At 37.7% G+C, this 23,463-nt stretch overlaps 1 protein-coding gene across 1 annotated transcript in view; it reads left to right on the top strand.

The window, feature by feature from the left end:
* Window positions 1-23,463, top strand: part of KLHL1 (kelch like family member 1) — a 262,591-nt gene that overhangs the window by 80,219 nt on the left and 158,909 nt on the right. The window contains exon 4 of the mRNA XM_067289682.1: window positions 10,289-10,425. Coding sequence (XP_067145783.1) covers window positions 10,289-10,425 — 137 coding nt within the window. The remainder of the gene's footprint in view (window positions 1-10,288; window positions 10,426-23,463) is intronic.

Here is a 23,463-nt window from a genome sequence, read left to right as displayed (position 1 = left end):
TGTCATATCCATATTGCTCACTGAGAATGACTCCTGGTTCATGCTAATTTCTGAAGCATGCCCAGGAATTGGTAGCTAGACCAAAACTATGTCAGGGGCTATATGAGTGAATTAATAGTAGAGTTGTTTAACACAACCTATCTTCCATGAGTTTAAAAACAGATTATTCAAACAAAATGTTTGGGACCCATTTGGCACCCAGGAATGTTCCAGTATGCTATCCAATTTTCACATAGATGTAGCCTGAGATGTAGCCTGAGATCTTGACTCCCAAGATCTTGCATTAAGCTTCTGAATTAATTAAGCTCATCATCCAGATAATGTTGCATAGATGGCAAATGTGTTTAAATTAGCAATGCTATTTTTAATAAAATTAGATAAATACCAGTGAATTGGCTATACAGTATGTGCCAGGAAAGGGTAATAGGTATACTAGGAAAGAAGGCTGAGTTCTGAACTGCAGCAAAGTGAAGTTACAGGACAGGCACATTTTTTCCTAAAAATCGTTATATGTGCTGACTGTCCAAGAATAAAGTTAAAGGGGATGCACTGAAAAAGAGCTACAGAGATATTTTCAAGTTGATTAGTATCAAAATGTGAAGTTATTAAAACTGTATACTAATGCTATTACTTTATATAGTGGAAGCAAACACAGTAAGTGAAATAGGCCTTGAAGGCCAAAAGAAGCAGGGATAAGATGTCTTAGAAAGACAGTAAAGAGCAATGTTAAGCTGCTTATTATCCCTGAGATGTCTTGGGATATGCTGCTTGTCTTTCACCTGGTGGTCTAGAAGGGTAAAGTTTTTTCATAAATTTGTGTCATATCTACCAGCCCGATGCTGATGAATTGGACACCCCGAAATATATGAAATTGGCACTTGATACCTATGTTTAGGCAACTGAGTCACTTCTCAGATGTAAATTGAATAGTTTTAAGAAAAAAATAAGATTTAGAATGCTACATGGTATAAAATTAAAGCCCAGAATTAGTAGGATTTTGAGATTAAGATAGTGACAACATTGCAGACAACAGACAGAGGACAGAATGACAAAGGAAGTCATACAAGAATGATGTTGGTCAGAAAGGCCTGATAGCCCACCACCAAAAAAGGATTTGAAGGTAATGCACAAGGTTATAACCAAACTGAGCTCTGTGGAGGAATAAGCTGTGGAGATAAAATAATAATGATGCACTATTGTACCATCTTTGTACAAAGGAGTTCTAAAATAAAAGAAAGCAATGACAAATAGGTTAGGTGATGAAAAGCTCATTTCCAGAAGCACAAAGGAGATAGAGAGACAATGGCAGGTGAGAGAACACAGACACCACCCTGCCTGGCTATTCCCAGGCCCATCTCAGGACAGCAATCAGCCATCAAGGGCTCATCTTCAAAAGCACAGAAGAGGTAGAGGCACAGTGGTAGGCAGGGGAACACAAATTACCTACTCAGAGGGACAGACACCCTGTCCAGGCTCTTCCCAGGAGAGCATCAGCCCCATGGGCCAGTGTGAAAGCCTGCAAGATGAGTCAAAGGGAGACGCTCTCCAGATAGCGTTTCAGACTGAGGGAGTGTCCTAGGAATATGGGATGCATTGTGGGATGCAGGGGAAGAGCATTATCAGGTTGCACAAGCCTTATTATGGGATGTTTAGGGAAGGAACCAAATGCAGAGAAAGGGAGAGAGCTGGATGATTGAGGGAGGAATAAATGTTTGAGAAACTAAAGGAATGAGGGGATAGAAAGGGCTCGTCTCATGTAAACACTTTTTCTGGTCAATGCCCTGTGCCTGATCGGTGCAGTCTGTCCTATCTTATTAAACTCCCTTCTAACCATTTTCCTGAGTGAGGGGCTCTATGTGCATGGGTGTGTGTGTGGAGGTCTAAGTGCCAGCAACTGGAGTGGGACCACTGGTGAGAGGGCCCATGTGTCTGGTGCCAGCAACTGGAGCAAGTGAAGGTTTGCAAGTGAGTGTGCAATCGCTAGCAAACATCAAACTGGACTAGCTGGTGAGTAGGTGACATGATCTGGGAGCCAGGGGTGTGTGAGTGTCTCTAAGGGTGAGACCATGGTGGAGTTGGCTACTGGAGTAACCGGGCGAGTCCTGGACAACAGCCAGGGAGACTGTGGGGTCTGGGGATCAACTGAAACCTGTTTGTGTGTGTGTGTCCGGTGCGTATGCGCATGTGCATGTGTGTGTGTGTGTGTGCGCGTGTGTCTGTCTGTCTCTAGGAGTGAGGCACCTGGAAAGAGCAAGCCTCCACGGGCAGCTATTGGGTGGTCTGAGTGTTTCAGCCCAGCTGCTGGAGGGATCTACATTGTACATACGTAGACATATGTCCCACGGATGGACCTTCCTCCTGATAAGCCAGAGAGGGGAGCAGGATGAGACTGTTGGTGCTGTCCATGTTGAACTGTGTAGCCAGCCATGTTTATATGTATATATGTGTTGTATATGTGTATTTGTGTGGGCGCCTGTTGGGAATACATTCATAGCCTTGCTACTGGTTCAACCTGGAGACATGTAGCTGCAGCAGCCTTGAGCTGCTGGATTTGGCCTCCTTCCCTAACAAAATAGTCCTAAAAGCACCCTAAAAAATTCAGCAGTCAGTTATTTTGATGATTTCACAGATCTGTCTCTCTACTTTCCTCAGACTTAATCCTGCTTTTCTGACATTTCTCCTAGTAGCTCAAAGAAGCTGAAATTGGATGATTCCTTTTCCTGCCCTGCAAGCTTTTCTTCCTTTTCCTCTGGAGTCACAGTGAATAAAAAAAATCATTAAGCCTACAGATAGAGGATCACATTTAATTCTGTTGTCTCTCTATCTTCAACCATGTATGTTCTGTCCAAATATGTTTTTTCTTTTTGTTTTCTGGAGAAACATATTGAGCTCTGTTTGCATCATAACTGATCTTCATCAGCTCTTGGCTTAAAATTTTCCTGGATTTTTATTTCCTTCTTCTGTCAGTCTTGATTCATCTCTGTACTGGTTCAGAACTGTGGGAAGTTCAAAGTACTGGCTCCAATACCAGATATCTTTAAAACTGACCCAAGGACAGTTTTGGACAATGCACTTTGTTATCAAGCCTGGCAGCTGTGCTACGTGTGTTACTTGTGGTCTCTGGGAGAAACCAAAGCTCTGATAGATGTTGTGGGTTTGGTGCATGTGTAACAAAAATAATGATGTCAGATTAATGTAGTAATCCTAAAAATAGCCTGGCAACTGAAGAACTGTAATGAGTACAAAATGATGTTTCAATCTGTATTGAAGAAGAGAGGAGGAGTCGCTTACTGTATTTGCACTTAAATGCCTGGGAGACAGTGAAGAATTAAAAGATGAAACAAAGAAGAGAATGTAAACTCACAAGGCATGGTCCTGAGGGGAAAGACTGAATATCATGTAGATGGAATAGATTATTGGTATCAGTTATCCTTTGTAGCAGAGACGTGTACTGTAGGAGAGGTTAAAATGGAAACAAACCATGTTTTACTGAAGGCAGAAAGGACGATTTCTTCTTTCAGGCTTAACATCCTCTCTTTTGAATTTCATCTGTCACCTTATGGAGTTGGTGAGGGTTTTTTTTTTTTTTTTTGCTTGTTTGGTTGTTTGTTTTGTTTTGTTTCAGAGAGTTTTGTGTGTTTGTGTGTGTGCGTGTGATTTGTCCTAGGCAGAACTGCCTGTACAATAGGTTGGTTTGTAACTATTAAACAGCAACAATCCAGATGGTCAGGAAAAAAAAAAAAAGGAGAAAAAAGTTTATCCTGTTGTTCTGTTCCTTTTTTCTCAAGAACAAGATAAACAAATAGCATATGCTGTCAATATGAACAGTTGTAATAGGAAGTACGAGACATTTCTCATTATGTCCTCACTGACCACTGTTCTTTAACCAGTAAACGTATGTATCTATTATGTTAATGAGCTAATCTGAATTATTAGCAAGACCATTGCATTACGATATTGCTTCCGAGTCAATGCTGAATCCAAATTAACTCCAAAGATAGTGTGGAAGAAAAGCATCCATAATCAGCCTCCCAGGATATTTTACTGTCTCCAAATTCACTTACCAATCTTCACATTTTTACCTTTGGCTGGCTGTCAGTGTGTAATCATTATTAGCACTTTTTGACTGGTAGAGTTTATAACAGAGGCTGATTTAATGTGAGGGAACTTTCAAGGTTTCTTGTGAAGTAAATAGTACCTACTACAGACAGGAAGGAATATGTTGGATTGTACAGGCTATGTGGGTATCACCCTCCATGCTGACTAGTCTTGTCTTCCACATGGCTGGACTGAATATATTTTCTGACCATGCTTAGTATGGCTCACGTATGATTTTTTTCATTCTAGCTTGAGGGGACTAAGTTCTTCTGTTAGGCTTCTTGCACTTTGTATTCCTGATTGAGAGAAAAAAAAAAATTCTCCTGATTTATCTGAATGCTTTGAAATACCTACTTTGGTTGAATAGTGATTCAGGTTAGATAGAAGTTCAAGCATCCCTCAGTAGATGGCCATTTAAAATCACCTGTGTATGCTGAAAACATTTAAATTAAGTTATGAGGGGAGAAAAAAGGTTTTTAGTTTTTATTATCAACATTGAAAAATTCCATAATGAACAACGTAACTGGTAAACTGAATGCATTCTAGAAGTAAAAGTAACAGCTGCTGGAGAAATAAAGATCATTAGTTAAACCAGTGCATCATGAGATGTGAATAAAACAAAATCTGAAAAAGTAATTTGCATAAATATAGAATCCCATAAGTATTATACAATAGCTTCAGTAATGACATACAGGTGGTGAAATTATTTGAGACATTTAAGATTATTTCCTGTTTGTTAACTGCAAGGAACAGATTTCACTTACAAACAGTGATATATAGATAGATAGATAGATAGATAGATAGATAGATAGATATACATATATATATACATATGTACATACAAAATATGGATATATATATAAAAATATATATACAATATTTAGATTTTTACTATATGACTTTTTAGCAGGTATTTTTGTTTCTTCTTTCTGTTTTCTTTTTCAATTTGACAAATTGGCTCTGCAAGAGTAAACAATTTGTGCTCTGAAGCAATAAGTAATGATAGTGTAGAAAGTTGAAGAAGTTGACAGTTTCTGGGCAGTCAAGTCTGAGACATGATGAAAACTCAGATTCGAAAAGGAAAGGAATTGACCATGAACAAAACCGATAGAATGGACAGAACAAAGTTTTGTTATACATAGTTTTCACAGGCAAGAGAAAAGAATAAAAAAACACTTTATTAGATCCCAATAGTCTTTTACTAAAGGTAGTTTTCTAGACCCTTATCTTGAAAGATACTCAGTATAAGCACTTCAACAATCACTGGTGAATTGTATCTCAGAGACTTCCAAGACAGATGTGGTATCTCCCTAACCAATAACACTGTACGGATTTTTATTCCATTAAGATTAAGTAATGTTTTTTCTCCAGGCTTTGAGAAGAGGATAGACAAAATATGAACCCCAGACAGCTAAGGAGGAGCTCCACAGTTTTAGCCTAATTGTTATTGTGTTCTCTGTGGAAATTCTTGAAAATGTTACCGATGATCAGGTTAATTAATGTAGTTAATGGAATGAAAAGTGGCTGCACTAACACGCAAGAGAAGGAAGAAAAAGCCTTTGAACATTCTCTGCTGGTACAAGCAAAAGGAAAAGCACTCAAGGTATAAGTTGTCAATGGAATATTTTTGTTCTCCTCCTAGAGTCAAGGCACACAACATGATAAGAGGTCTTACTAGAATTTTATGGGCAAGAATAATTTATGACATACTCATGGCTTTCTTTACATGCTTACAAATTCAGAAGACTGAGGCAGATATAGCAATAACAAGCTCAAATTATCATTTCAGAGTTTCCTGTCTGCAAGGAAAGGAAAACAGAAGGCAAAGAAGTCTAGTTTTGAAATGCTGAATAGATGACAGGTGGAGGTAGAAGGTTGATACACTGGTTGATACTCTCTTCAGCAGAAAATGGATGCTACAGATTTAATGTCGTTGGTCTTAAGAAAAGTGAAATAGAGTCTAGAGAGCATAATTAAACAGATGAAGGCAAAAAAATGTTAATAAAATGAAAATGTTGCAGAGGAAACAAATTACCATTGATGAAACATAGAATGGAGGTTTTGGCAAGAAAAATTCCTCAAGGGTCAAGAAATTTTACAGCAAACACTCTTTAGTTGGCTTTACACAATCCATGAGAGAGCACAGAGCAAGAAAAATTGGATTTTGTACTGTATTACTGAAGCTGAGTTGAAAATTACAGTATTTTACATTTCATGAATATTAACGCCAATGGTTATAATCTGCTTGAGAAAGATTGAGTGAACAAAAGGGAAAGACAAGGCACATCTAATTCAGAATTACAGACAACATGAAAGTGGTGATCCCAAATAGTTATGATCAGAATTCTGATACAGGAGATGCTAATATAAAGTTGGTGGACAACATTTGATCTCACAGAAAAATATATGGAGATCATTTTTTGCAAGGATCTTTGGTACTAGGTAGGAAATAGTCTGTGTACTAGATCAATTTTCCTGTTAGCTGCACATGTCTTCCAGATATGATTTTTCCAAAGGCTTTAGAGCCTTTTCTGTCTCTGGTGACGTGGTGATGGAGGGGGGTACCATAATCATTGGGAAAGATAATCGCTACAGCAGTCTCGCATAATGCAAAAAGTTGATCTGTTTCACAGCCTGCTCCTTTGTTGTGTTTTACTCAGAAAAGAGGGCAGTCTTGATTGCATTGCCCTAATTGTTCTGGAAGTGACAGCCAGTGTATGGCCCATTATTTTCCTTAGATTTTTCGAATGCATGCATGAATATACCTTAGTACATGTGCAGCAAGACTTAAGATTTAGGGAACCGTCAGACCTTCTATATATATGCAATAAATGTTTGCCTGTTGCAAGAAGAGCTATTGAGCACCGATATTCTATCAACAAAGACACCCACGAACATATCAGCTGGTGCTCTCTGCAGAGCAACGAATCATATTTAAAAAACAATCAATGATCATCTTCTTATATATCTAGCATAATATGTGTGGAAAAAAAGGTTGCATGGTGTATATGAGTTTCCAGTCCAAGTAACAGCTGAAGTTTTCTTTGGATGGTACTTAAATGTCATCAGAGCTTGTTTAAAGAATATAAATGGCCAGAGTAGTTGTTTGTTTGTTTTTTTGATTTAGTTTGTTAGTTTTTTCTTTCTTTTGATCAATAAATGTGCCAGCCAAAATGAGTGAATTCTGTATCAGATGTTTATATGAAAACAGTCATGAAAATTGCAAGGAAATATTTTGTAGTAAAAAAAAAAAGAGATATGACAGGAAAGAAAATCACAGCAGGAATCAGTTATATATCATACTATAAATGAAACCAGAAAGATGTTGGGCTGAATTTAGTTATAGTAAAGGTAGAGAATTCTGCTGATCTGGAGGAAATCTTTGTTGTGCCCACAAACTCATTTTGTAGCCATGAGTTACTTCCGAAGCATTCTAAAAAGATTATATGATTCTTAAAGATAGAGGAGTTTATTATGTATCCTCACTATCAGACCAGTAGTTGAAGAAAGAAAATGACATCCTGAGACAAATGACCTTTCTTGATGAATAGGTCAAATGCCTTTGAGCCAAAATTTAGAGCTGTTTGGAACCTTCTGAGGTATGGAAAGCAGCAGATCATTACAAACTAATTGAGCCCTTTGATTTCTCTTTTTTCATTTTCTGTTTCAGCACTGGATATTCTTGAAGCACAAGGAAGATTTAGAAAAGGTGTTACCTTTCAGAATTAAATGTAATTAGCAGGTTCCTTTCACTTCAATTTAGTCTGCAAAGCACATCCCAAGGAAAAGGTTTGAGTGTCTTGAAATCAATTAGCTTTCTGGTTATATTCAGCTGGTGAAACAGCTATTCTATTATTTATATTAACTAGTGAATAACATATGGAAAAAAATCCTCTTTCTTCATTGCTCTTTTCAAAACCTTGGAGTTCTTGCTTAAGTGAACTGCTACTTCACAGAACCTTCCTGCTCATTCAAGCTTTGTCTTCTTTCACAAGCGTTCCAGTCAGAATAGACCTGTAAGTGAAACAGGTACTGCTGATGATCTGACATCTGTACTTTATATTTTTTAGGGTTTTTCACTTTGGATTGGTTCTTGTCAGATCCCATAGCCTGAGTCAGGCTCATTTGCACCTGCAGTCCATTATAGCTTCTTGGCATGTCTTCCTCTGTAGTATCATCCAAGAATAATCCAATTCATGTTCTCTCAGACAGCTTTGGAACATGAGACAAAGCGGGGAAAATCATGAGATGCACTTCGAATAGTCACTCCTCATCCAGACTGAAATATCGATGTAGACTCACCCTCATTAGTGCATTTTTTTGTAGAAAGTAATGAAAGAGATATAATCCTTCTGTTCTTTATTTTCTGTCTGTCATACTTCTGTTTTGTTATCTTTGAGGTAAGAATACCTATACAAGAAAACTATATAACAAATAATGTATGATCATAAATGAAATTACAAATAGAGGATATTATTGTTTAAAAAATAAATTGATTGTTAATTGGTGTATTAAAAATTCTCTTCATTAATTTGTCTATTGTTATCTGATGCAGCACAGGGTTTTTGCTTTGCTTTTAACAAGACATGACTGAAAACTCATAGCTAAATTTACAGTGTGGTTAGTAAATCTGAAGCAACAGCTGATGGAAATCTCAGATGAGAGGTTTTGTCTCATATTATTTTTGCTTTTTTCATAATAAGGCAAGTATTAATGAAAGTGGATCAAATCCCTTAAGCATTATTTATAAGTGGGCAAGAAAAGTTTTGAAGAAGGATTAAAAGTAAATCTGTAGTTATCCAAAGCTAGATGGCTGTCTTGGTTGAATGAATACATATTTGTGATACTCAGTTGAGATAAATAAATAAATGTTCCCAAGTGTTAACAAAGTTTGAATAGTGAATTAGGAGTCTCTGGAGCTAGCAACAAAGTGTATGGCATCTATTGTGTAGTGTCTGTTTTTATTAATGACTTGAATATGAATATAAGCTCCTTGGGGTATTAATATCCTTATTTCTAAAGTTCATGATTGGTAGAGTTGAGCACACCATCAAAAGTGATTAAGCTATTACAACTTAATTAGACATTGCTCAGCATTTGAGCCAGAGTAATGATCATATATTTGTTCTCCATCTGCCCTACGTGTAGGGTAAAATATAGTAGCTTAAACCACTTTAAAGTTATGAAGCCAATTCAAACTGTCATATTTTACTTTGCAACTGGGATGAGGAAAGAGAGCAAAAGCAATCAGTTACCACACTGGCTGATAAGTGGTAATGTGTTATTCTTCAGTAACTTTTTTTTTTTCCTTAGACAAAATACTTGACTATATACAAAGGGATGAATATTTTCTCTTGGTTTCCAAGTTCTCCAGCTGAGAGTCTTCTGACTTCTATCAATGCATTTATATATATTATTCTTTATAATTAAGCCAGAAATATGACCATCTTTCATGGAACCATTTGATATACTATTTATAACTATACCACATTTCAAGCTTAGGTTCATATATGAATATTCACTCATAACAAAGTCATAAAATTACTGTAAGTGGTATTTGAAAGAATATGTGAGCTTATGGCCCCAAAATGATAACTAGTATGGTTTTGATTTATATAAATCAGGTTCCCAAACAAGTCTAATATATTATATAAGTATTTTGAAATTATTTTCCTGTGGAAACGTTTCCTAATAAAAAAGTAACATCTTTACATTAGACTGATTTTTTTTTTATTTATTGAAGAGTATGTTAATCTATTAACAGTTTCACTTAAGATTGAATGATTTTGTAAAGTTACATACTGTTAATAAAGTTTATCAAAAATAGTTCTTTTAAGTGAGAAGTTCCTCTGGGGTATGGTGTCTGTTTCTATAATAGGCTATCTTTGATCCTGAGGGATCAAACAGGGACATCTACATAAGAGGAAAGTTATCACAAAGACTAAAAGCTAATTTCTATGTCTGTTTTATATGCATATGCTAATTTGCCACTTGGTTCATATCACAGGAAGCAGAATCAAGTTAGAATTAAATGTCATGCATTATTTTGATGCCTAAGTACATAAATAATATATTACTCCTCCTAATTTGCAATTACTATAAAAATATACTTTTTAAGATTTCAGCTTTTTTTTTTAATATCTAATACATATAGCAATTTCAATGACACCAGTTTCTAACCTTTTTGCAGACTTGTCCTCAGTTCTGTCTCTGACTACTTTGCTGCCATGTTTACAAGTGATGTTTGTGAAGCCAAGCAAGAAGAGATCAAAATGGAAGGCATAGACCCCAATGCGCTGTGGGATCTTGTCCAGTTTGCATATACAGGTATTGCAATGTGTACATTATACTTACTGGAAAGAAAGATTTTGATAGTTTTCTTTGCTACATACCAGTGAATTATATTTATACTCTAAACATATATTCTTTTAGCCTGAATCATTCAAAATACCTGTTTACCATTTCTGAGGCTGAATTCAGATTGTGATCTCTATCTCCAAACTGCTATGTCTGGCTTAGTAAGTACAGGAGAACAGTCTATAAAATTATATGTTTTTCTTGATTTTGCACTACTTGAAGAAGGGGGCCTCCTACTGTGACAGATTTGGATCACATGAGATCACTGAAGTAACAGCTGTATTTTTTCAATAGTAGCACTATAGTAATGTTCGAGTCAAATTTCAGTTTGAATAATTTCATAGATATTTAAAAGTGTTATTTTGGTATGAGCTGGGTGTCACGCTGTCATGCTATGAAGGTTCGATAGCAACAACTGAGACAGTAATGTAATAATAATAAAAAAGATGTTTATTTCCTCACACAAGTTCTTGGATTAGTAACATCCATTAAAATAATGCGATTACTAATTTAGGAAGGATAACACAAAACCATCAGTTACTAATTTAGAAAGGATAACCTGAAACCGTCGATTACTGCGTTATTAATTGGAAGCACTGCTTATCCCTACTTGAAAGCTTTCCTGTTCACTCTCCTAGTGAGAGGGCTGTCATCCTCGAGGAGTTACCTTAACCCAGCGTCCCAGGAAAAGGGGAGGGGGGGAATACTCAAGGTCCAGCCGGAGAGGATGATCAGGTCACGTTCCCGTCCCTGCTCAAACTCTCCTAGCTCCCAAGTCTCTTTTTATACGGCTGGGGCTCTGGGCAAACACCGCTTTTGCTGACTTTTAGCAAGTTTCGCAATCACAGGACTGTCTGTTTGTCTGCTTGGGGGGACCCTGCTAGCGAGGCAAGACCACAACACCTCCGTATTGCTTCTCCCCTCCCCGGGGGTCCGTGCAGATTCCAGGTGGCAGACTTCACTTCTCCAGTCTTGTTAATCATTCCGCAGCCTTGCGCATATCAGTCCTTGCGCATATCGGTTGGTAGACTTCTTTAGTCCTGTTAAGTCCTCTGTTCAGCAGCTTTGCGCACATCAGCTCTTGTGCTGTCAGTTCTTCTGCGTATCAATTGACAAACTTCAGTCCTGTTAACTCTTCACTCGCCCATCAGTCCACCCCGTGACCAGAGTCACAGCCGTACACCCCCCCTTTTTTGCCCCTCAAGGACAATCATGGGTTTGATCTTGTTGTTGCAAAGACAAGTAGCCTGTGTTTAAAGCATTTACCTTAGCAAAGATTGTGCGTAATATTAAAGCTTTCAAGCAGACAAAAGCAATACATATAATGATTATCATGAGTACAATTATTATGACAGTTTGTAAGCCCGACGCGAGCCAAGCTGATACAGACAGTCCGAAATTTTGGAACAATTTTTGCAGCCAATTAAACCCGTTATCATTATGCTGTTTAATGTCCAAAGCTAGGTGTTTAAGGTTTGTGATCTCCCCTTCAATCAGGGTCGAATGGTCACTCAGGTTGAAGCAGCACATGCCTTTGAATTCTTCGCATCCATGGTTGTGTCGTAAAGGAAGATAGTCAACTGCTGCTCTGTTTTCTAATACACCGGCACGCAAGGCTTGCACATCTCTAAGCATTGCTGATAAGGCAGCAGAAGTGGTGTTGATAGTTCTAGCTAAAGAACATGCAATCTTTTTTATAGCTTGATAGTTCATAGCAACTCCCACCCCAGGTGTAAGGAATGCTGCAGCTGAGATTTGTGATGCTGAGAATAAGATTACTTCTGAATTACATTCAGGGTTGAGGGATGAGGCCTCCCTCCTCTTTCGTGTTTGATTCCCAGCTATTTCCTCTATCTCTTGTTTGCTTGGCATATAGATGCTCAAGCGACCTATGGTACAGGGGCCACCAGTAGCATTGGCTGGAATGTAGGAGTAAGCTTTTACCCCGCATAGCCAAAGCATTCCTGTAGGGAGCACAATATGTGCATAGTTAAAGGTTACATTGGTTGTTTGATTACATTTAAGAGGAGGCCCATCTTCCGTAAGATTGTGGCATGGTCGGGTTTTGCTGGTACAATTTACCATCATAGCACACTCAACCGCAGGAAACATTCCTTTCACCTTAATTTCTATCATTGCTTTGTTATACTGTGTTGTGGCGGAACCCCATCAAGACATCTGATTAAACGTATTAGTTACTTTGAAATTTGCTAGTATTGCCTTGTTTTGCACTGTCTCTAGGGGTATAGGGAACCCAATAGTGCAAGTGGTGTAAATTTGGGCCGCCGAAGTTCCTCCTTTTAGACAAAAGTGAGTGGTATTTAGTATTTCCCTAGCTAACTTTTCCCAAATATTGACATTGCTGCCCCATGGTTTTGAGATCAGTGTTGTCACCAGGGCCGTCTGGAGTAGGAACACAAGTTTCCACATGGTATCCTGTAAGAGAACACATTTAGGTTTTCCTCGAGGCAGGGTGCCTCGGAATAAGTGGTTAATAATCAGGAATTATCCACCGAGAACTGATTCGATGTTTTTTTTCTATGGCATCAAGTGCTTCCCATGCAAGGGGTCCTCGGGGTTTAGACAATGTTAACGGGACTACTCCAATTTGTGGTAATTTTACCATCACAGGCTGTCCTGGTTTACCACGTGCAGGATCAATGTCAGGATTACCCTTAACGATGCCCGTATCGATAGGGCAAAAGGCCTGGGTTCTGGGACTACCGAATGTTCCCCATTGATTATTATGTAGATGCACAGCATGGTTAATGCGTAGGTCCCAACTCGCTTTTTCTGCTTGAGCATATCTTTTAAGTAAGCCATTGGCCCTTTCCACCATCCCGTTTGCTTGGGAATAGCAGGGGGTGTGGAATGTCCAATTAATCCCTTCTTGTGTCGCCCAGTCCTGTACTACGTGGGCTGTAAAGTGAGTCCCATTATCACTTTGTATTTCCTTTGGTACCGGTAATACACTGAAGCATTCTTGTAATACCTTAATGGTAGTTTCTCCATTCGCAGTTCTGATGGCTGTCGCTCGGAGGAGATGGGAGACCACCTCGACTCCCACTAATATATATTTTCTCCCACTTGATGGTTTAAGAGGCCCTACATAATCAATCTGCCAGGTTTGCCATAATTGTTTTTTATTACTGATATGTAGTGGAGCTTGCTGTTCTGGATGATCCCTTTTTAATCTTAGTTGGCACTGAGGACAGGCTGTTATGATTCGTCGTGCAGTTGTTATATCTATGGGCCAACCTCGAGCTATACTTTCTTTTACTAAATCCTTTTCCCCTGAATGTCCTCGCTGTATATGTAGCCATTCTCCTACTCTGTCCCACTCTACTTCGCTTACTGTTACTCCTCTTACCCTCGACAACTTGTCAACTATCCCGTTCCATTTAGCTGCCAGACTTCCGTCTGAGCTGTGGGCTTTCACCCACCCTATCGCAATAGACCGTTTCCTTCCTTCTTCCAACAACTCTTCCCAGTCTGCTTGCTGCCATACTGGGCACCTATTTATTTGCCATTTATTACATTCCCAGAATCCTATCCAGTCTGTGGCCCCCTTGAATACTGCATATGAATCGGTATACACTGTTGTTGCTCCATTTCTTATGGCAAGTCGGACAGCCTTGAGTTCTCCTACTTGGGCACTGCCATCGCCTTCTTCTATTATCGTATGGCCTGTGCTTATTTCTAAGGCAACTGCTTTGTATTGCCACCCCGTGGCTATCCTATGGGAAGAGGTATCGGTGAACCATACCCCATTTAGGTCAGACTTTTCAGTGAGTGGTTCAGCTACTGCAATGGGAGATCTTGGGTAGCTTGGTACTGTTTCTGGTACAAGGCTAGTTAGGGGTAATTGGTATTTGGTTATCTTTACTGGTCCCTCCTCTATTTCCAGGCTATCTTGGACTCCTGATAGATACCATTTATGAACTGTTTGTCTCTGGGCTATACCTTCAGGGGGTGGTGTTTGTATCCCTGGGGCAGCCGAGTGAAGGTATATTGAATGCCTTCCCAGGTGAAAGCAAATTTGTCTTTATCTTCTTTTATTAGCGGGACCATGAAGAACATATCTTTTACGTCTAGTGTGGCCATCCAGGGGTGGGCTGCAGTCCTAAGCTGACTCACCAGTTCCACTATATTGGGGACCGCAGCCGTGAGGGGAGCAGTATTAGCATTCAGTCGGTGATAATCTACTGTTAATCGCCATTCTCCATTTGGTTTTTTGACAGGCCACACCGGAGAGTTATAGGGGGAGTGGGTGCATTCTATAATTCCTTGCTCTTCTAGGTCTCTAATGACTTTGCTTATCCCGGATCGTGCAGCAGATGCTAAAGGGTATTGTTTAACATTAGTTATCTTACTAGGCGGCAGCGCGGGGGAGGTTTGCAAAAGCTTGATGTTAGCTGTTCCAAAGCTCCACCGGGTACCGTTTGGGAGTATCCAGTTTCTTCCTCGTAATACATCAAACCCTAAAATGTTGTCATTTCCCTTTGGGTTTATTACTACCTCAAATTTGGTAAGACGTTTGTCTCCCGGGAGCCAGGCTCAAAGTTTTGCCAAAGGACGAGATTCAGCAATTCCTGTAACTCCCTTTATAAAAATTGATCGTCTAGATGGTTTGATATTTAACCTATTGGCTGTCTGTTTGTCCAAAACACTTATCTGTGCACCAGTATCAATTAAAAAAGAAACTTTGTGTTTTCTGGGTCCTACCGGAATCACAATCCGGGGTTCTAAACTTTCAGGCCGCTGCGCTATTGATAGTACTCGGGTCGGTTGGCCTGATTTTCGACCAGCGCTACCTAGTTTTTTAGATCATGCAACTCTTCTCGTAACTCCAAGAAAGGGTTACTAGGCTTAGATTCTTGTTTACTATCTTGTGAGCCGGGTGGGGCGGATGGCAGAGTCACCCCTTTTGCTTGTTCCAGCTTGCTCACTATCTGTTCTATGATGTCCTCTGTTTTCTGATTATGTAGCATGGATCGTGGAACACCTAATGCCAGGGCGTGTCGCCACAATCTATTTCATTTCTCCCTGTCTTCTTGTTTAGTTCCCATTTCCTTATTGTGCCGCTTGCGGGGGGAACGTCCTCTCCTCGGGGCATATGAGGCAGTAGCCTGTCTAATGCGCTCTTCCCATGGTTTGGTATCCATCCCCATCTCTTGCGCAGTTCGATGCACTTCTAACAAGGTATCCGCCCATGTCGGTATTGGCATGGGGGGGGGCATTGAGGTTATTATGATTGTGTGCCTCTGCAGCTACAATGCGATCTCGTATTGCTTGTAGCTTCAGCTTTAACACTGTAGGCAATCCCCGTATTAAAGGTGTTAGGCTGTTTGGGCTTACCGGGGCTTGCATGGGGACGTTGTAGGCTCCCCTTTCATATATCTGCTGTACGCAAGCCGCCTTTTGTATGGCTTCTGTAAGCTCACTGTGGGTATTTATACCTATTCTCAAAGGTTCTCCTCTGTTCCTCGGGTCTTGTCCTCCTGCCCAGTAGGCTACTCGGGAGGTAAGGGAGCGATTCCCAACTCTACCCATCAGGAAAACTCCTGGTCCCCAATATCCTGATGCCTCCTCTTCACTTAGCATTATGCGATCACCTCCTGTTAAGGATACCCGCCACAAATACTCAGTTTCTGTTTCTGTAGGTTGCCTGCAGTATTTCTCTTGCAGTTTTCCCATCTTGTCTCCTGAGTAAGGGGTAGTTCTAACTGTGGTTCTAGCATTACCCCCATGGGGTCCTGTTGCGGTTTCGGTTTTTACAGCTGGCCGCACATCCAGAGGTGAGGGTTCTGGAGGGTACAAATCACCATCGTCCTCTGAACTACTGCTGTTTCCCCATATATCTCCGTCCCAATCGTCCAGGTCCTCCACCAGCATTTTTCTAATCTGAGCTGCTGTGGGGGGCTTCCTTGCTGTTGAAAGGATGAGTTCTAACTTGTTTTGTAATTTCTGATTTAGCTCTTTCTCTAATTTCAATTTTCTTTCAAGATCTACACACTCCTGCACCTTTTCTTGTAACTGTTCCTTAGTTTTTTGATGGGTCCGATTGGCTTGTTGGGCCGCCAGTAAACAGGCCCCTAAGATGGCACATATACCACCTTTTCCTTTCCCATCTCTTTGGTTACCTCTGACTTCCTCTATCCTACACACGACAGAGGCTTCATTTTCCCAATTATCATTTGCCCAGTCAATCCCAGGGCTTGAGGGTCCGCTTCCGTGCCTTCTCAATAACTCACGCAGCGACATAGTTCAAAAATATTTCTATCCGGTTACCCCAGCTTATGTATCCACTAAGTCTGTATCCTATCCTATCCTTATCCTGTCCTGCCGACTACGCCAAAAACTGTCACGCTGTCATGCTATGAAGGTTCGATAGCAACAACTGAGACAGTAATGTAATAATAATAAAAAAGATGTTTATTTCCTCACACAAGTTCTTGGATTAGTAACATCCATTAAAATAATGCGATTACTAATTTAGGAAGGATAACACAAAACCATCAGTTACTAATTTAGAAAGGATAACCTGAAACCGTCGATTACTGCGTTATTAATTGGAAGCACTGCTTATCCCTACTTGAAAGCTTTCCTGTTCACTCTCCTAGTGAGAGGGCTGTCATCCTCGAGGAGTTACCTTAACCCAGCGTCCCAGGAAAAGGGGAGGGGGGGAATACTCAAGGTCCAGCCGGAGAGGATGATCAGGTCACGTTCCCGTCCCTGCTCAAACTCTCCTAGCTCCCAAGTCTCTTTTTATACGGCTGGGGCTCTGGGCAAACACCGCTTTTGCTGACTTTTAGCAAGTTTCGCAATCACAGGACTGTCTGTTTGTCTGCTTGGGGGGACCCTGCTAGCGAGGCAAGACCACAACACCTCCGTATTGCTTCTCCCCTCCCCGGGGGTCCGTGCAGATTCCAGGTGGCAGACTTCACTTCTCCAGTCTTGTTAATCATTCCGCAGCCTTGCGCATATCAGTCCTTGCGCATATCGGTTGGTAGACTTCTTTAGTCCTGTTAAGTCCTCTGTTCAGCAGCTTTGCGCACATCAGCTCTTGTGCTGTCAGTTCTTCTGCGTATCAATTGACAAACTTCAGTCCTGTTAACTCTTCACTCGCCCGTCACTGGGTATTGTCACTTTCATTTCCTATCATAAGCTGATACTATGCTGTGTAATGTAAATTTCTGAATAACACATAATTCAGAGTTAATAGCTCAGAACTTCCTTCTGCATAGTTATTGCATTTTAATGCATAATAAATTTATTTTTTATCTTTCTTAAACCACTTATGCACAAATCTAACTGAAATGCACTAATATAAAAGAATACTAAGGTTACACAATAATTAAAAGATAGGATGCTCATAATAAGATTTATTTGTAATCTGAATTTGTTTCCTCTCGCGTATGTATCATAAAAGTATAAATGGCAAAGGACAGGTAATCTTGACCATTTTTACGAACTTGCATAATCTCATATTTGTCTTTTTTCTTGAAATTTGGTATTTGGTAGAAGAGTGTAGTATATTTGAACTTTTAGCTCTTCAGAACAGGACAACAATAGTTTGTTAGTTTTTGACTTTTCAACTGATCTCATGCGTATAGTGAGCATATATGTATATGTATAACAGTAATTTCTGTGGGTTGACTATATAAGGTCTTTCATCTTATATAGAAAATATTAATTGGTTTTATTATTTTAATTTTTACATTTTGCCCAAGGAACTAGTCATAATTATATCAGTGATTTGCTTCCAAAACCTTTAATTTCACATATAGTTGCTTATGTTTTAGAGAAGCTTTTCTCCTGGGGACAACTGAACATTTCACTAAAATACAGCTGAACATGGTCTTGTTTTCAAAAACCTAGAAGTTAACAGTATTACACTGCAAATGATTTTAGATATGATTTTAAGAGAAAAAAAACCCTCAAACATATCCATGTTATATTAACTGCAGTTCTCTCGGTCAGCTTTATAATGTATTAGAATCTAGTGAAATTATTTCATTTTTAGTATGACTCATAAATAGTAGTTCAAGAAGGGTAAAACTATACATATTTATTAGAAAGTATTATTACAGATAAAAGCATCCTATACTGATGCCAGACTACACCCTTCAGTTCAAGCAATAAAACTAAATACTATGGTAAGATATCAGAACTGGACTTTAGCAAAGGCGAGGTTTTGTACTTCAGAGACAAAAGACAGGCATATTTATTCAAAAATGAAGTTGTTATTGTCTGCTCTATCCTTCAGTAAAAACAGGAACAATATTAATTTAGTTACTAAATACACTGCTTTGGATATCTTGAAGTTTTCCTAATAACCCCTGTTAATAATCATAATAGCTTTTACTTCTGCATGTCTTTCATAGGTTTCTGAAAGGATACAGTTTTCTGGACAGAATTTCTAGAATGAAATAGATGATAAATCCAGTTTTTTTCCAACCAGCAAAATTATACTGTAATAAATATGTCCCTAGTTTTTCTGCCTTTCTAAATGCATCTCATAACTGTGGGCAGAAGAGCCTCTATATAGGGCCCAATCATAAATTCATTATCTCAGAGACTTTCCACAAATGATATTTGATATTAGAAGTTTAGTAGCATGATACACATAGTGAGATTTCTACTGGAATATCTTCCTAGCTTCCACCTTTATGGAGCATAGCTTCATCTACTTTGGTAGTCACTGATCAAATACAAATTTGCCTAATCCTTCGAAAACCATTTATAATTTTGGCCTCAACAGCACGCTGCAGTAGTGAGTTAAATTTTGTGAAATATATGGCTTCTTTTGGTCTGTATAAACTTCTTGTCTAATAATTTTGTTTGTGCTCTTCTTGTTTCTACTTATGTGAGAAAAAAAATTATGATAGGGTGAAAAGGAGTGATTATTTGTTATCTGTCGCTAATATACAAAATACACCTCCTGTTAGTAGTTTATTCATGAATATCATTAATAGCTTAAAAGCCATAAAGGTGTGCAACACCAAGAGCAATCTCCTTACATTCTGAAATCAGCATTTATTACTACCAGTCATATCCTTTTCTTAAACTTCCTTTAAACTGGCCTTCAGGCCGGTGTGGAAAGCCTAGTCAGTGCTCGATAATCCCTCTGATGTTATCTTCTTTGATTATAAATCTTCAATTAGGAGGGGAAAAAAATGAGTGGGATTATTGAAATTTATACTTCCACCTCTGGAACTCAGCACATTTTGAATCTGTTCTGAGACATCCCAGATTTTATCAGAAGGATATAAATTTCTCATTAGAACATCTTTGGCATGCTTTTAATCCAGTCAGAAAAGGGAGAGAAAGGTAAGGGTAAAAAAAATGTATTTTTGGAGTAAACGTGATTTTGAAGCTGTTCTAACGATGGTAGGTTGCATTATTATACTGTTCTTTTTCTGTCATTTCTGATTACAAATATGCTATTCCCAGGAGTTTTAGAATATGAGGCGTAAAAGCTTCTTTTTTCAGTAACTGAAAAAATCAATAAATCTTGAAACCTGTTCATGATTGTAGATCTCAAAGTTATAAAATCTAAAATGAAAATAGTTTTGTTAAAAATGTAAAAGGAAGAAAATAAATCATATTTTTATCACAAAATTCCAACATCTATGCTATTTTCCTATGCTTATTTAAAGCCTGTATTGTAATTTAATTATATTGATGATAAAGCAGAATCTTGATCCAGTGAAAGAAAATATCCCTTTAGCTCCCCTGCTAAAGATAATATTTCCCTGAGATTCTATTAGCACAGACATAACATTTCACTCGTGGTTGCTTGTTTGTTAGACTTAAATGTGTTAAGCAGACCTGGTATTTTAGGTTTTTGCTTATAAGGGAAATGGTTCAACCTTCATTGATCTCAAAAAATATATTAGCATTTTATTGCTACACTTTTATTATTATTTGGTTTTTCAAATCATCCCAAAAGTTTTCTGTTCTGGTAAGACCTTAATTTTATCTATTTAGAGGTAAAAAATATATAGATATATAGATATGCACATATGTATATTAAAAAAAAAATTGTCTGCTATTGGACAAAATAAAGGCCAGATTTATTGCCAAGCTGTCCTGTTTTCGTGATGAAATTGTGTTCCTTTAGCTATCAAGAGCAAACTGTTTTATATATTTTTGAGTCTTTAAAAATAATATTCAGAACTTCTGTGTGAAAAAGACAAAATAAAATTTCAGTGGAAGGAGAATAAAAAATAGACATGTAGTAACACTGGTAAATATAATTAAAAAAAAAAAGTGTAACTTGTCTCTTTCCCCATTGTGTGAAGACTGGATGTTATCTAATTTGCAATGGAAAATGAACATTTTCAAATCTAATCAACTTCAGAAAGACCTTGCCATCTATAAGAAATCCACATTTTAAATGAATCTAGGCTTTCAAACATATTTATGTCTTCAAGGCTATACATGTGAATAAAGTTGGGCAAATGCTTAAATGAGATACAATGTTCATTTGATTTTGCTGGTTTTCTTATAATTTTTTCCCCTTTTAAATATTCAGTACTTCCTGACATTTATTTTTTTCTTCTTAAATAGATACTAATCCGTGAAAGGCAGTAGTCATGGTTCCTAATTATATTGTGAAAGACTTCATACAACAGTAAATTGCCCTCTCGGTGTATCCTACAGAGGCAGAGGTCAGAACTGTGAGTTTCTGAGCAGCTGGACGGTGCTCACTGGTGTGCTCACTAAACAGCCTGCAAAGTAGAATTACCTGCTGCCCAGCAGAACATCAACTCCAGTAGAGACTTGATAAAAGCTTCTCCTAAATAAAGGCAACTGTCCATCTGAGTAGTAATGGGAAAACTGAACTACCAAACAATATGGAATTAAAGGGAGTGAAGGGTGCTAAATTTTCTAAGAAGAAGTCTCATCTGCAGCACTAATCAGCAAATTAATTTGCTAGATGTATCTTTAAAAAACAGTTTGGTTAAAGCTGGAAAAAAAAGAGATGTATTAAAATGTATGCTATACAGGATATTTTAGATGGGCTCTGGGGTTCTTTTTTTAGTTACTGCTTTTGTTTTACATATGAGGATTATAACTAAAGAATTTAATTCTGTAAATAAATTATCCTTAATAAGGTAGTTACTGTGTATTATTTTATTATCTGAAATAAATACAAAGCTTTCTAATTACATAAGCTAAATTATAATGTAATTACAACAGTATAGGATAGTATAATTCAAATATATATTATATAAATATATATCATGTAAATCTGTTAGTAAAACACTGCATCATTTACTACTGCTTTCTCTTCATATCAGTTACTCATTCTTCAGTATCAATAGTCTGTATTAGGTTTTTACTGCTTTTGCAATTCAGAGTATTTAATGGAAAATGACTTTCAGCTAAAGTCATATTTAAGAAAAAGCCTTTAAAAATCTTTAGACTGTGTAATAAAATATATGTATGTCTATATCAGACAAGGAAATGCCAATAATAATTGTATATATAACAGACTGATTTACATGAAATTTAGTGAAATTTTTCATATGTTTAATATATAAAATTATTTTGTCTGAGGACAATTTTTTTTCTTTTGATTCAAAACTTCACTTGTTTCAAAACTTCAAGTAGGCAGTTGATTTTAAACATGTAGCAGTAAAAAAAAGCATTCATTGAAAAATGGTTTTATAAAATAAATTCTTAAATTTACTTCATTATAATCTTTATTATATATGCATATATATACATATATATCATAACTCCCTAAGTGCCATCTCTACAGTTTCTGTATGCTCATGCTTTCATTTAATGCCTCATATAATTTCACTCATTTTCATATAATACAACTTCTACTGTAAGGATATGTTCATTATTTTAGTTACCTGCAGCTTCCCTGTCTCTCTTTCACAGACAATTGCCTCTAAGTAGTGTTCTGACTGTCTCAGAATTAACCATCTATCATAAATAAAAAGGAAATATTAACATTGCAGTTGGTATTTGTCTAGAGTTGTGAGCCCCTCCAGTTTTATTACAGATTTTTTTTTTCAAACCCATGTGCTTGTCGTAGTTTACATAGGTTTGTAAATTACAAAGTGTTTTTTTTTTCCACTTTTGTTTTAAAGAAAGTTTAATCATTAATCTTAATGAGTTTTACAGCAAAGGATATATTTGACAAGTAGAAAATATGTAAGCTCAATACATACATCTCGTTTCTCTTTGCTGCATTTGGTTCATTGAAATGAAGCAAGTATGTATAGTCTGTGATTTAACAGAACTGTAATTTAGAACAAAACCAAGTTTCCTCTTTTGCGTGTCTGCTGAATGTTTTATGTGAGCCCGCTGAGGAACTCTGAAGCCAACATTTATGTGTAATGGTTATACGAGAAGCATGTGTCATTTATCAGGCAGCAAGAGGATTAATTGTAGAAAATATAAGTTTGAGATCCTAGTGCCCTGGGATACATGGACATGTATTTATTAATCTTGTTAGAGTTCAGGATAAGCAGTAATACAGAAGACTATTTCTTTAACTCATTTTTCTTAGGTAATGATTCTTTCTTCATCCTAAAACTTGATTTTTCATTATTTTCAATTACACTTACGTATTTTAAATAGGAGTTGAATTGGAGTTTGACCTTCAGGTATTTTGTTGCCTCTGGTGACTCTGGGAGTCTTTCTTTGAAGTTACTACTGAACTCTGAAGTTCTGGTCAGCCTACGTCAGACTATCTAATATATATGTGTTTACAGTAGTGGTCAGAAGAACAGATTGGTGCTTTCATACCATTAGTGAAACTGAAAAAAAACCATTTAATTAATAGGAAAAAAAAAAATCCGTGATTTGTTTATGACTACCTATAAAAAAAAATAAAAGACCATGAATCATATATGGAAGAGCATTAAGCCCTACTGCATGACTCTTAATTTGGTTTTAATCTTTGGATTTTTTGATTAAAGGCCTGTTAAATGTCCTCTCTGTCAGTGTTATATCTAGTAAAACCTGTAATGTAGACCAAAG

This window comes from Apteryx mantelli, chromosome 1 (assembly GCF_036417845.1).
Source record: "Apteryx mantelli isolate bAptMan1 chromosome 1, bAptMan1.hap1, whole genome shotgun sequence".
Classification (NCBI taxonomy): Eukaryota; Metazoa; Chordata; class Aves; order Apterygiformes; family Apterygidae; genus Apteryx; species Apteryx mantelli.
Note: the sequence above shows the minus strand (reverse complement) of the source record. Positions and strands in the feature narration are given on the sequence as shown.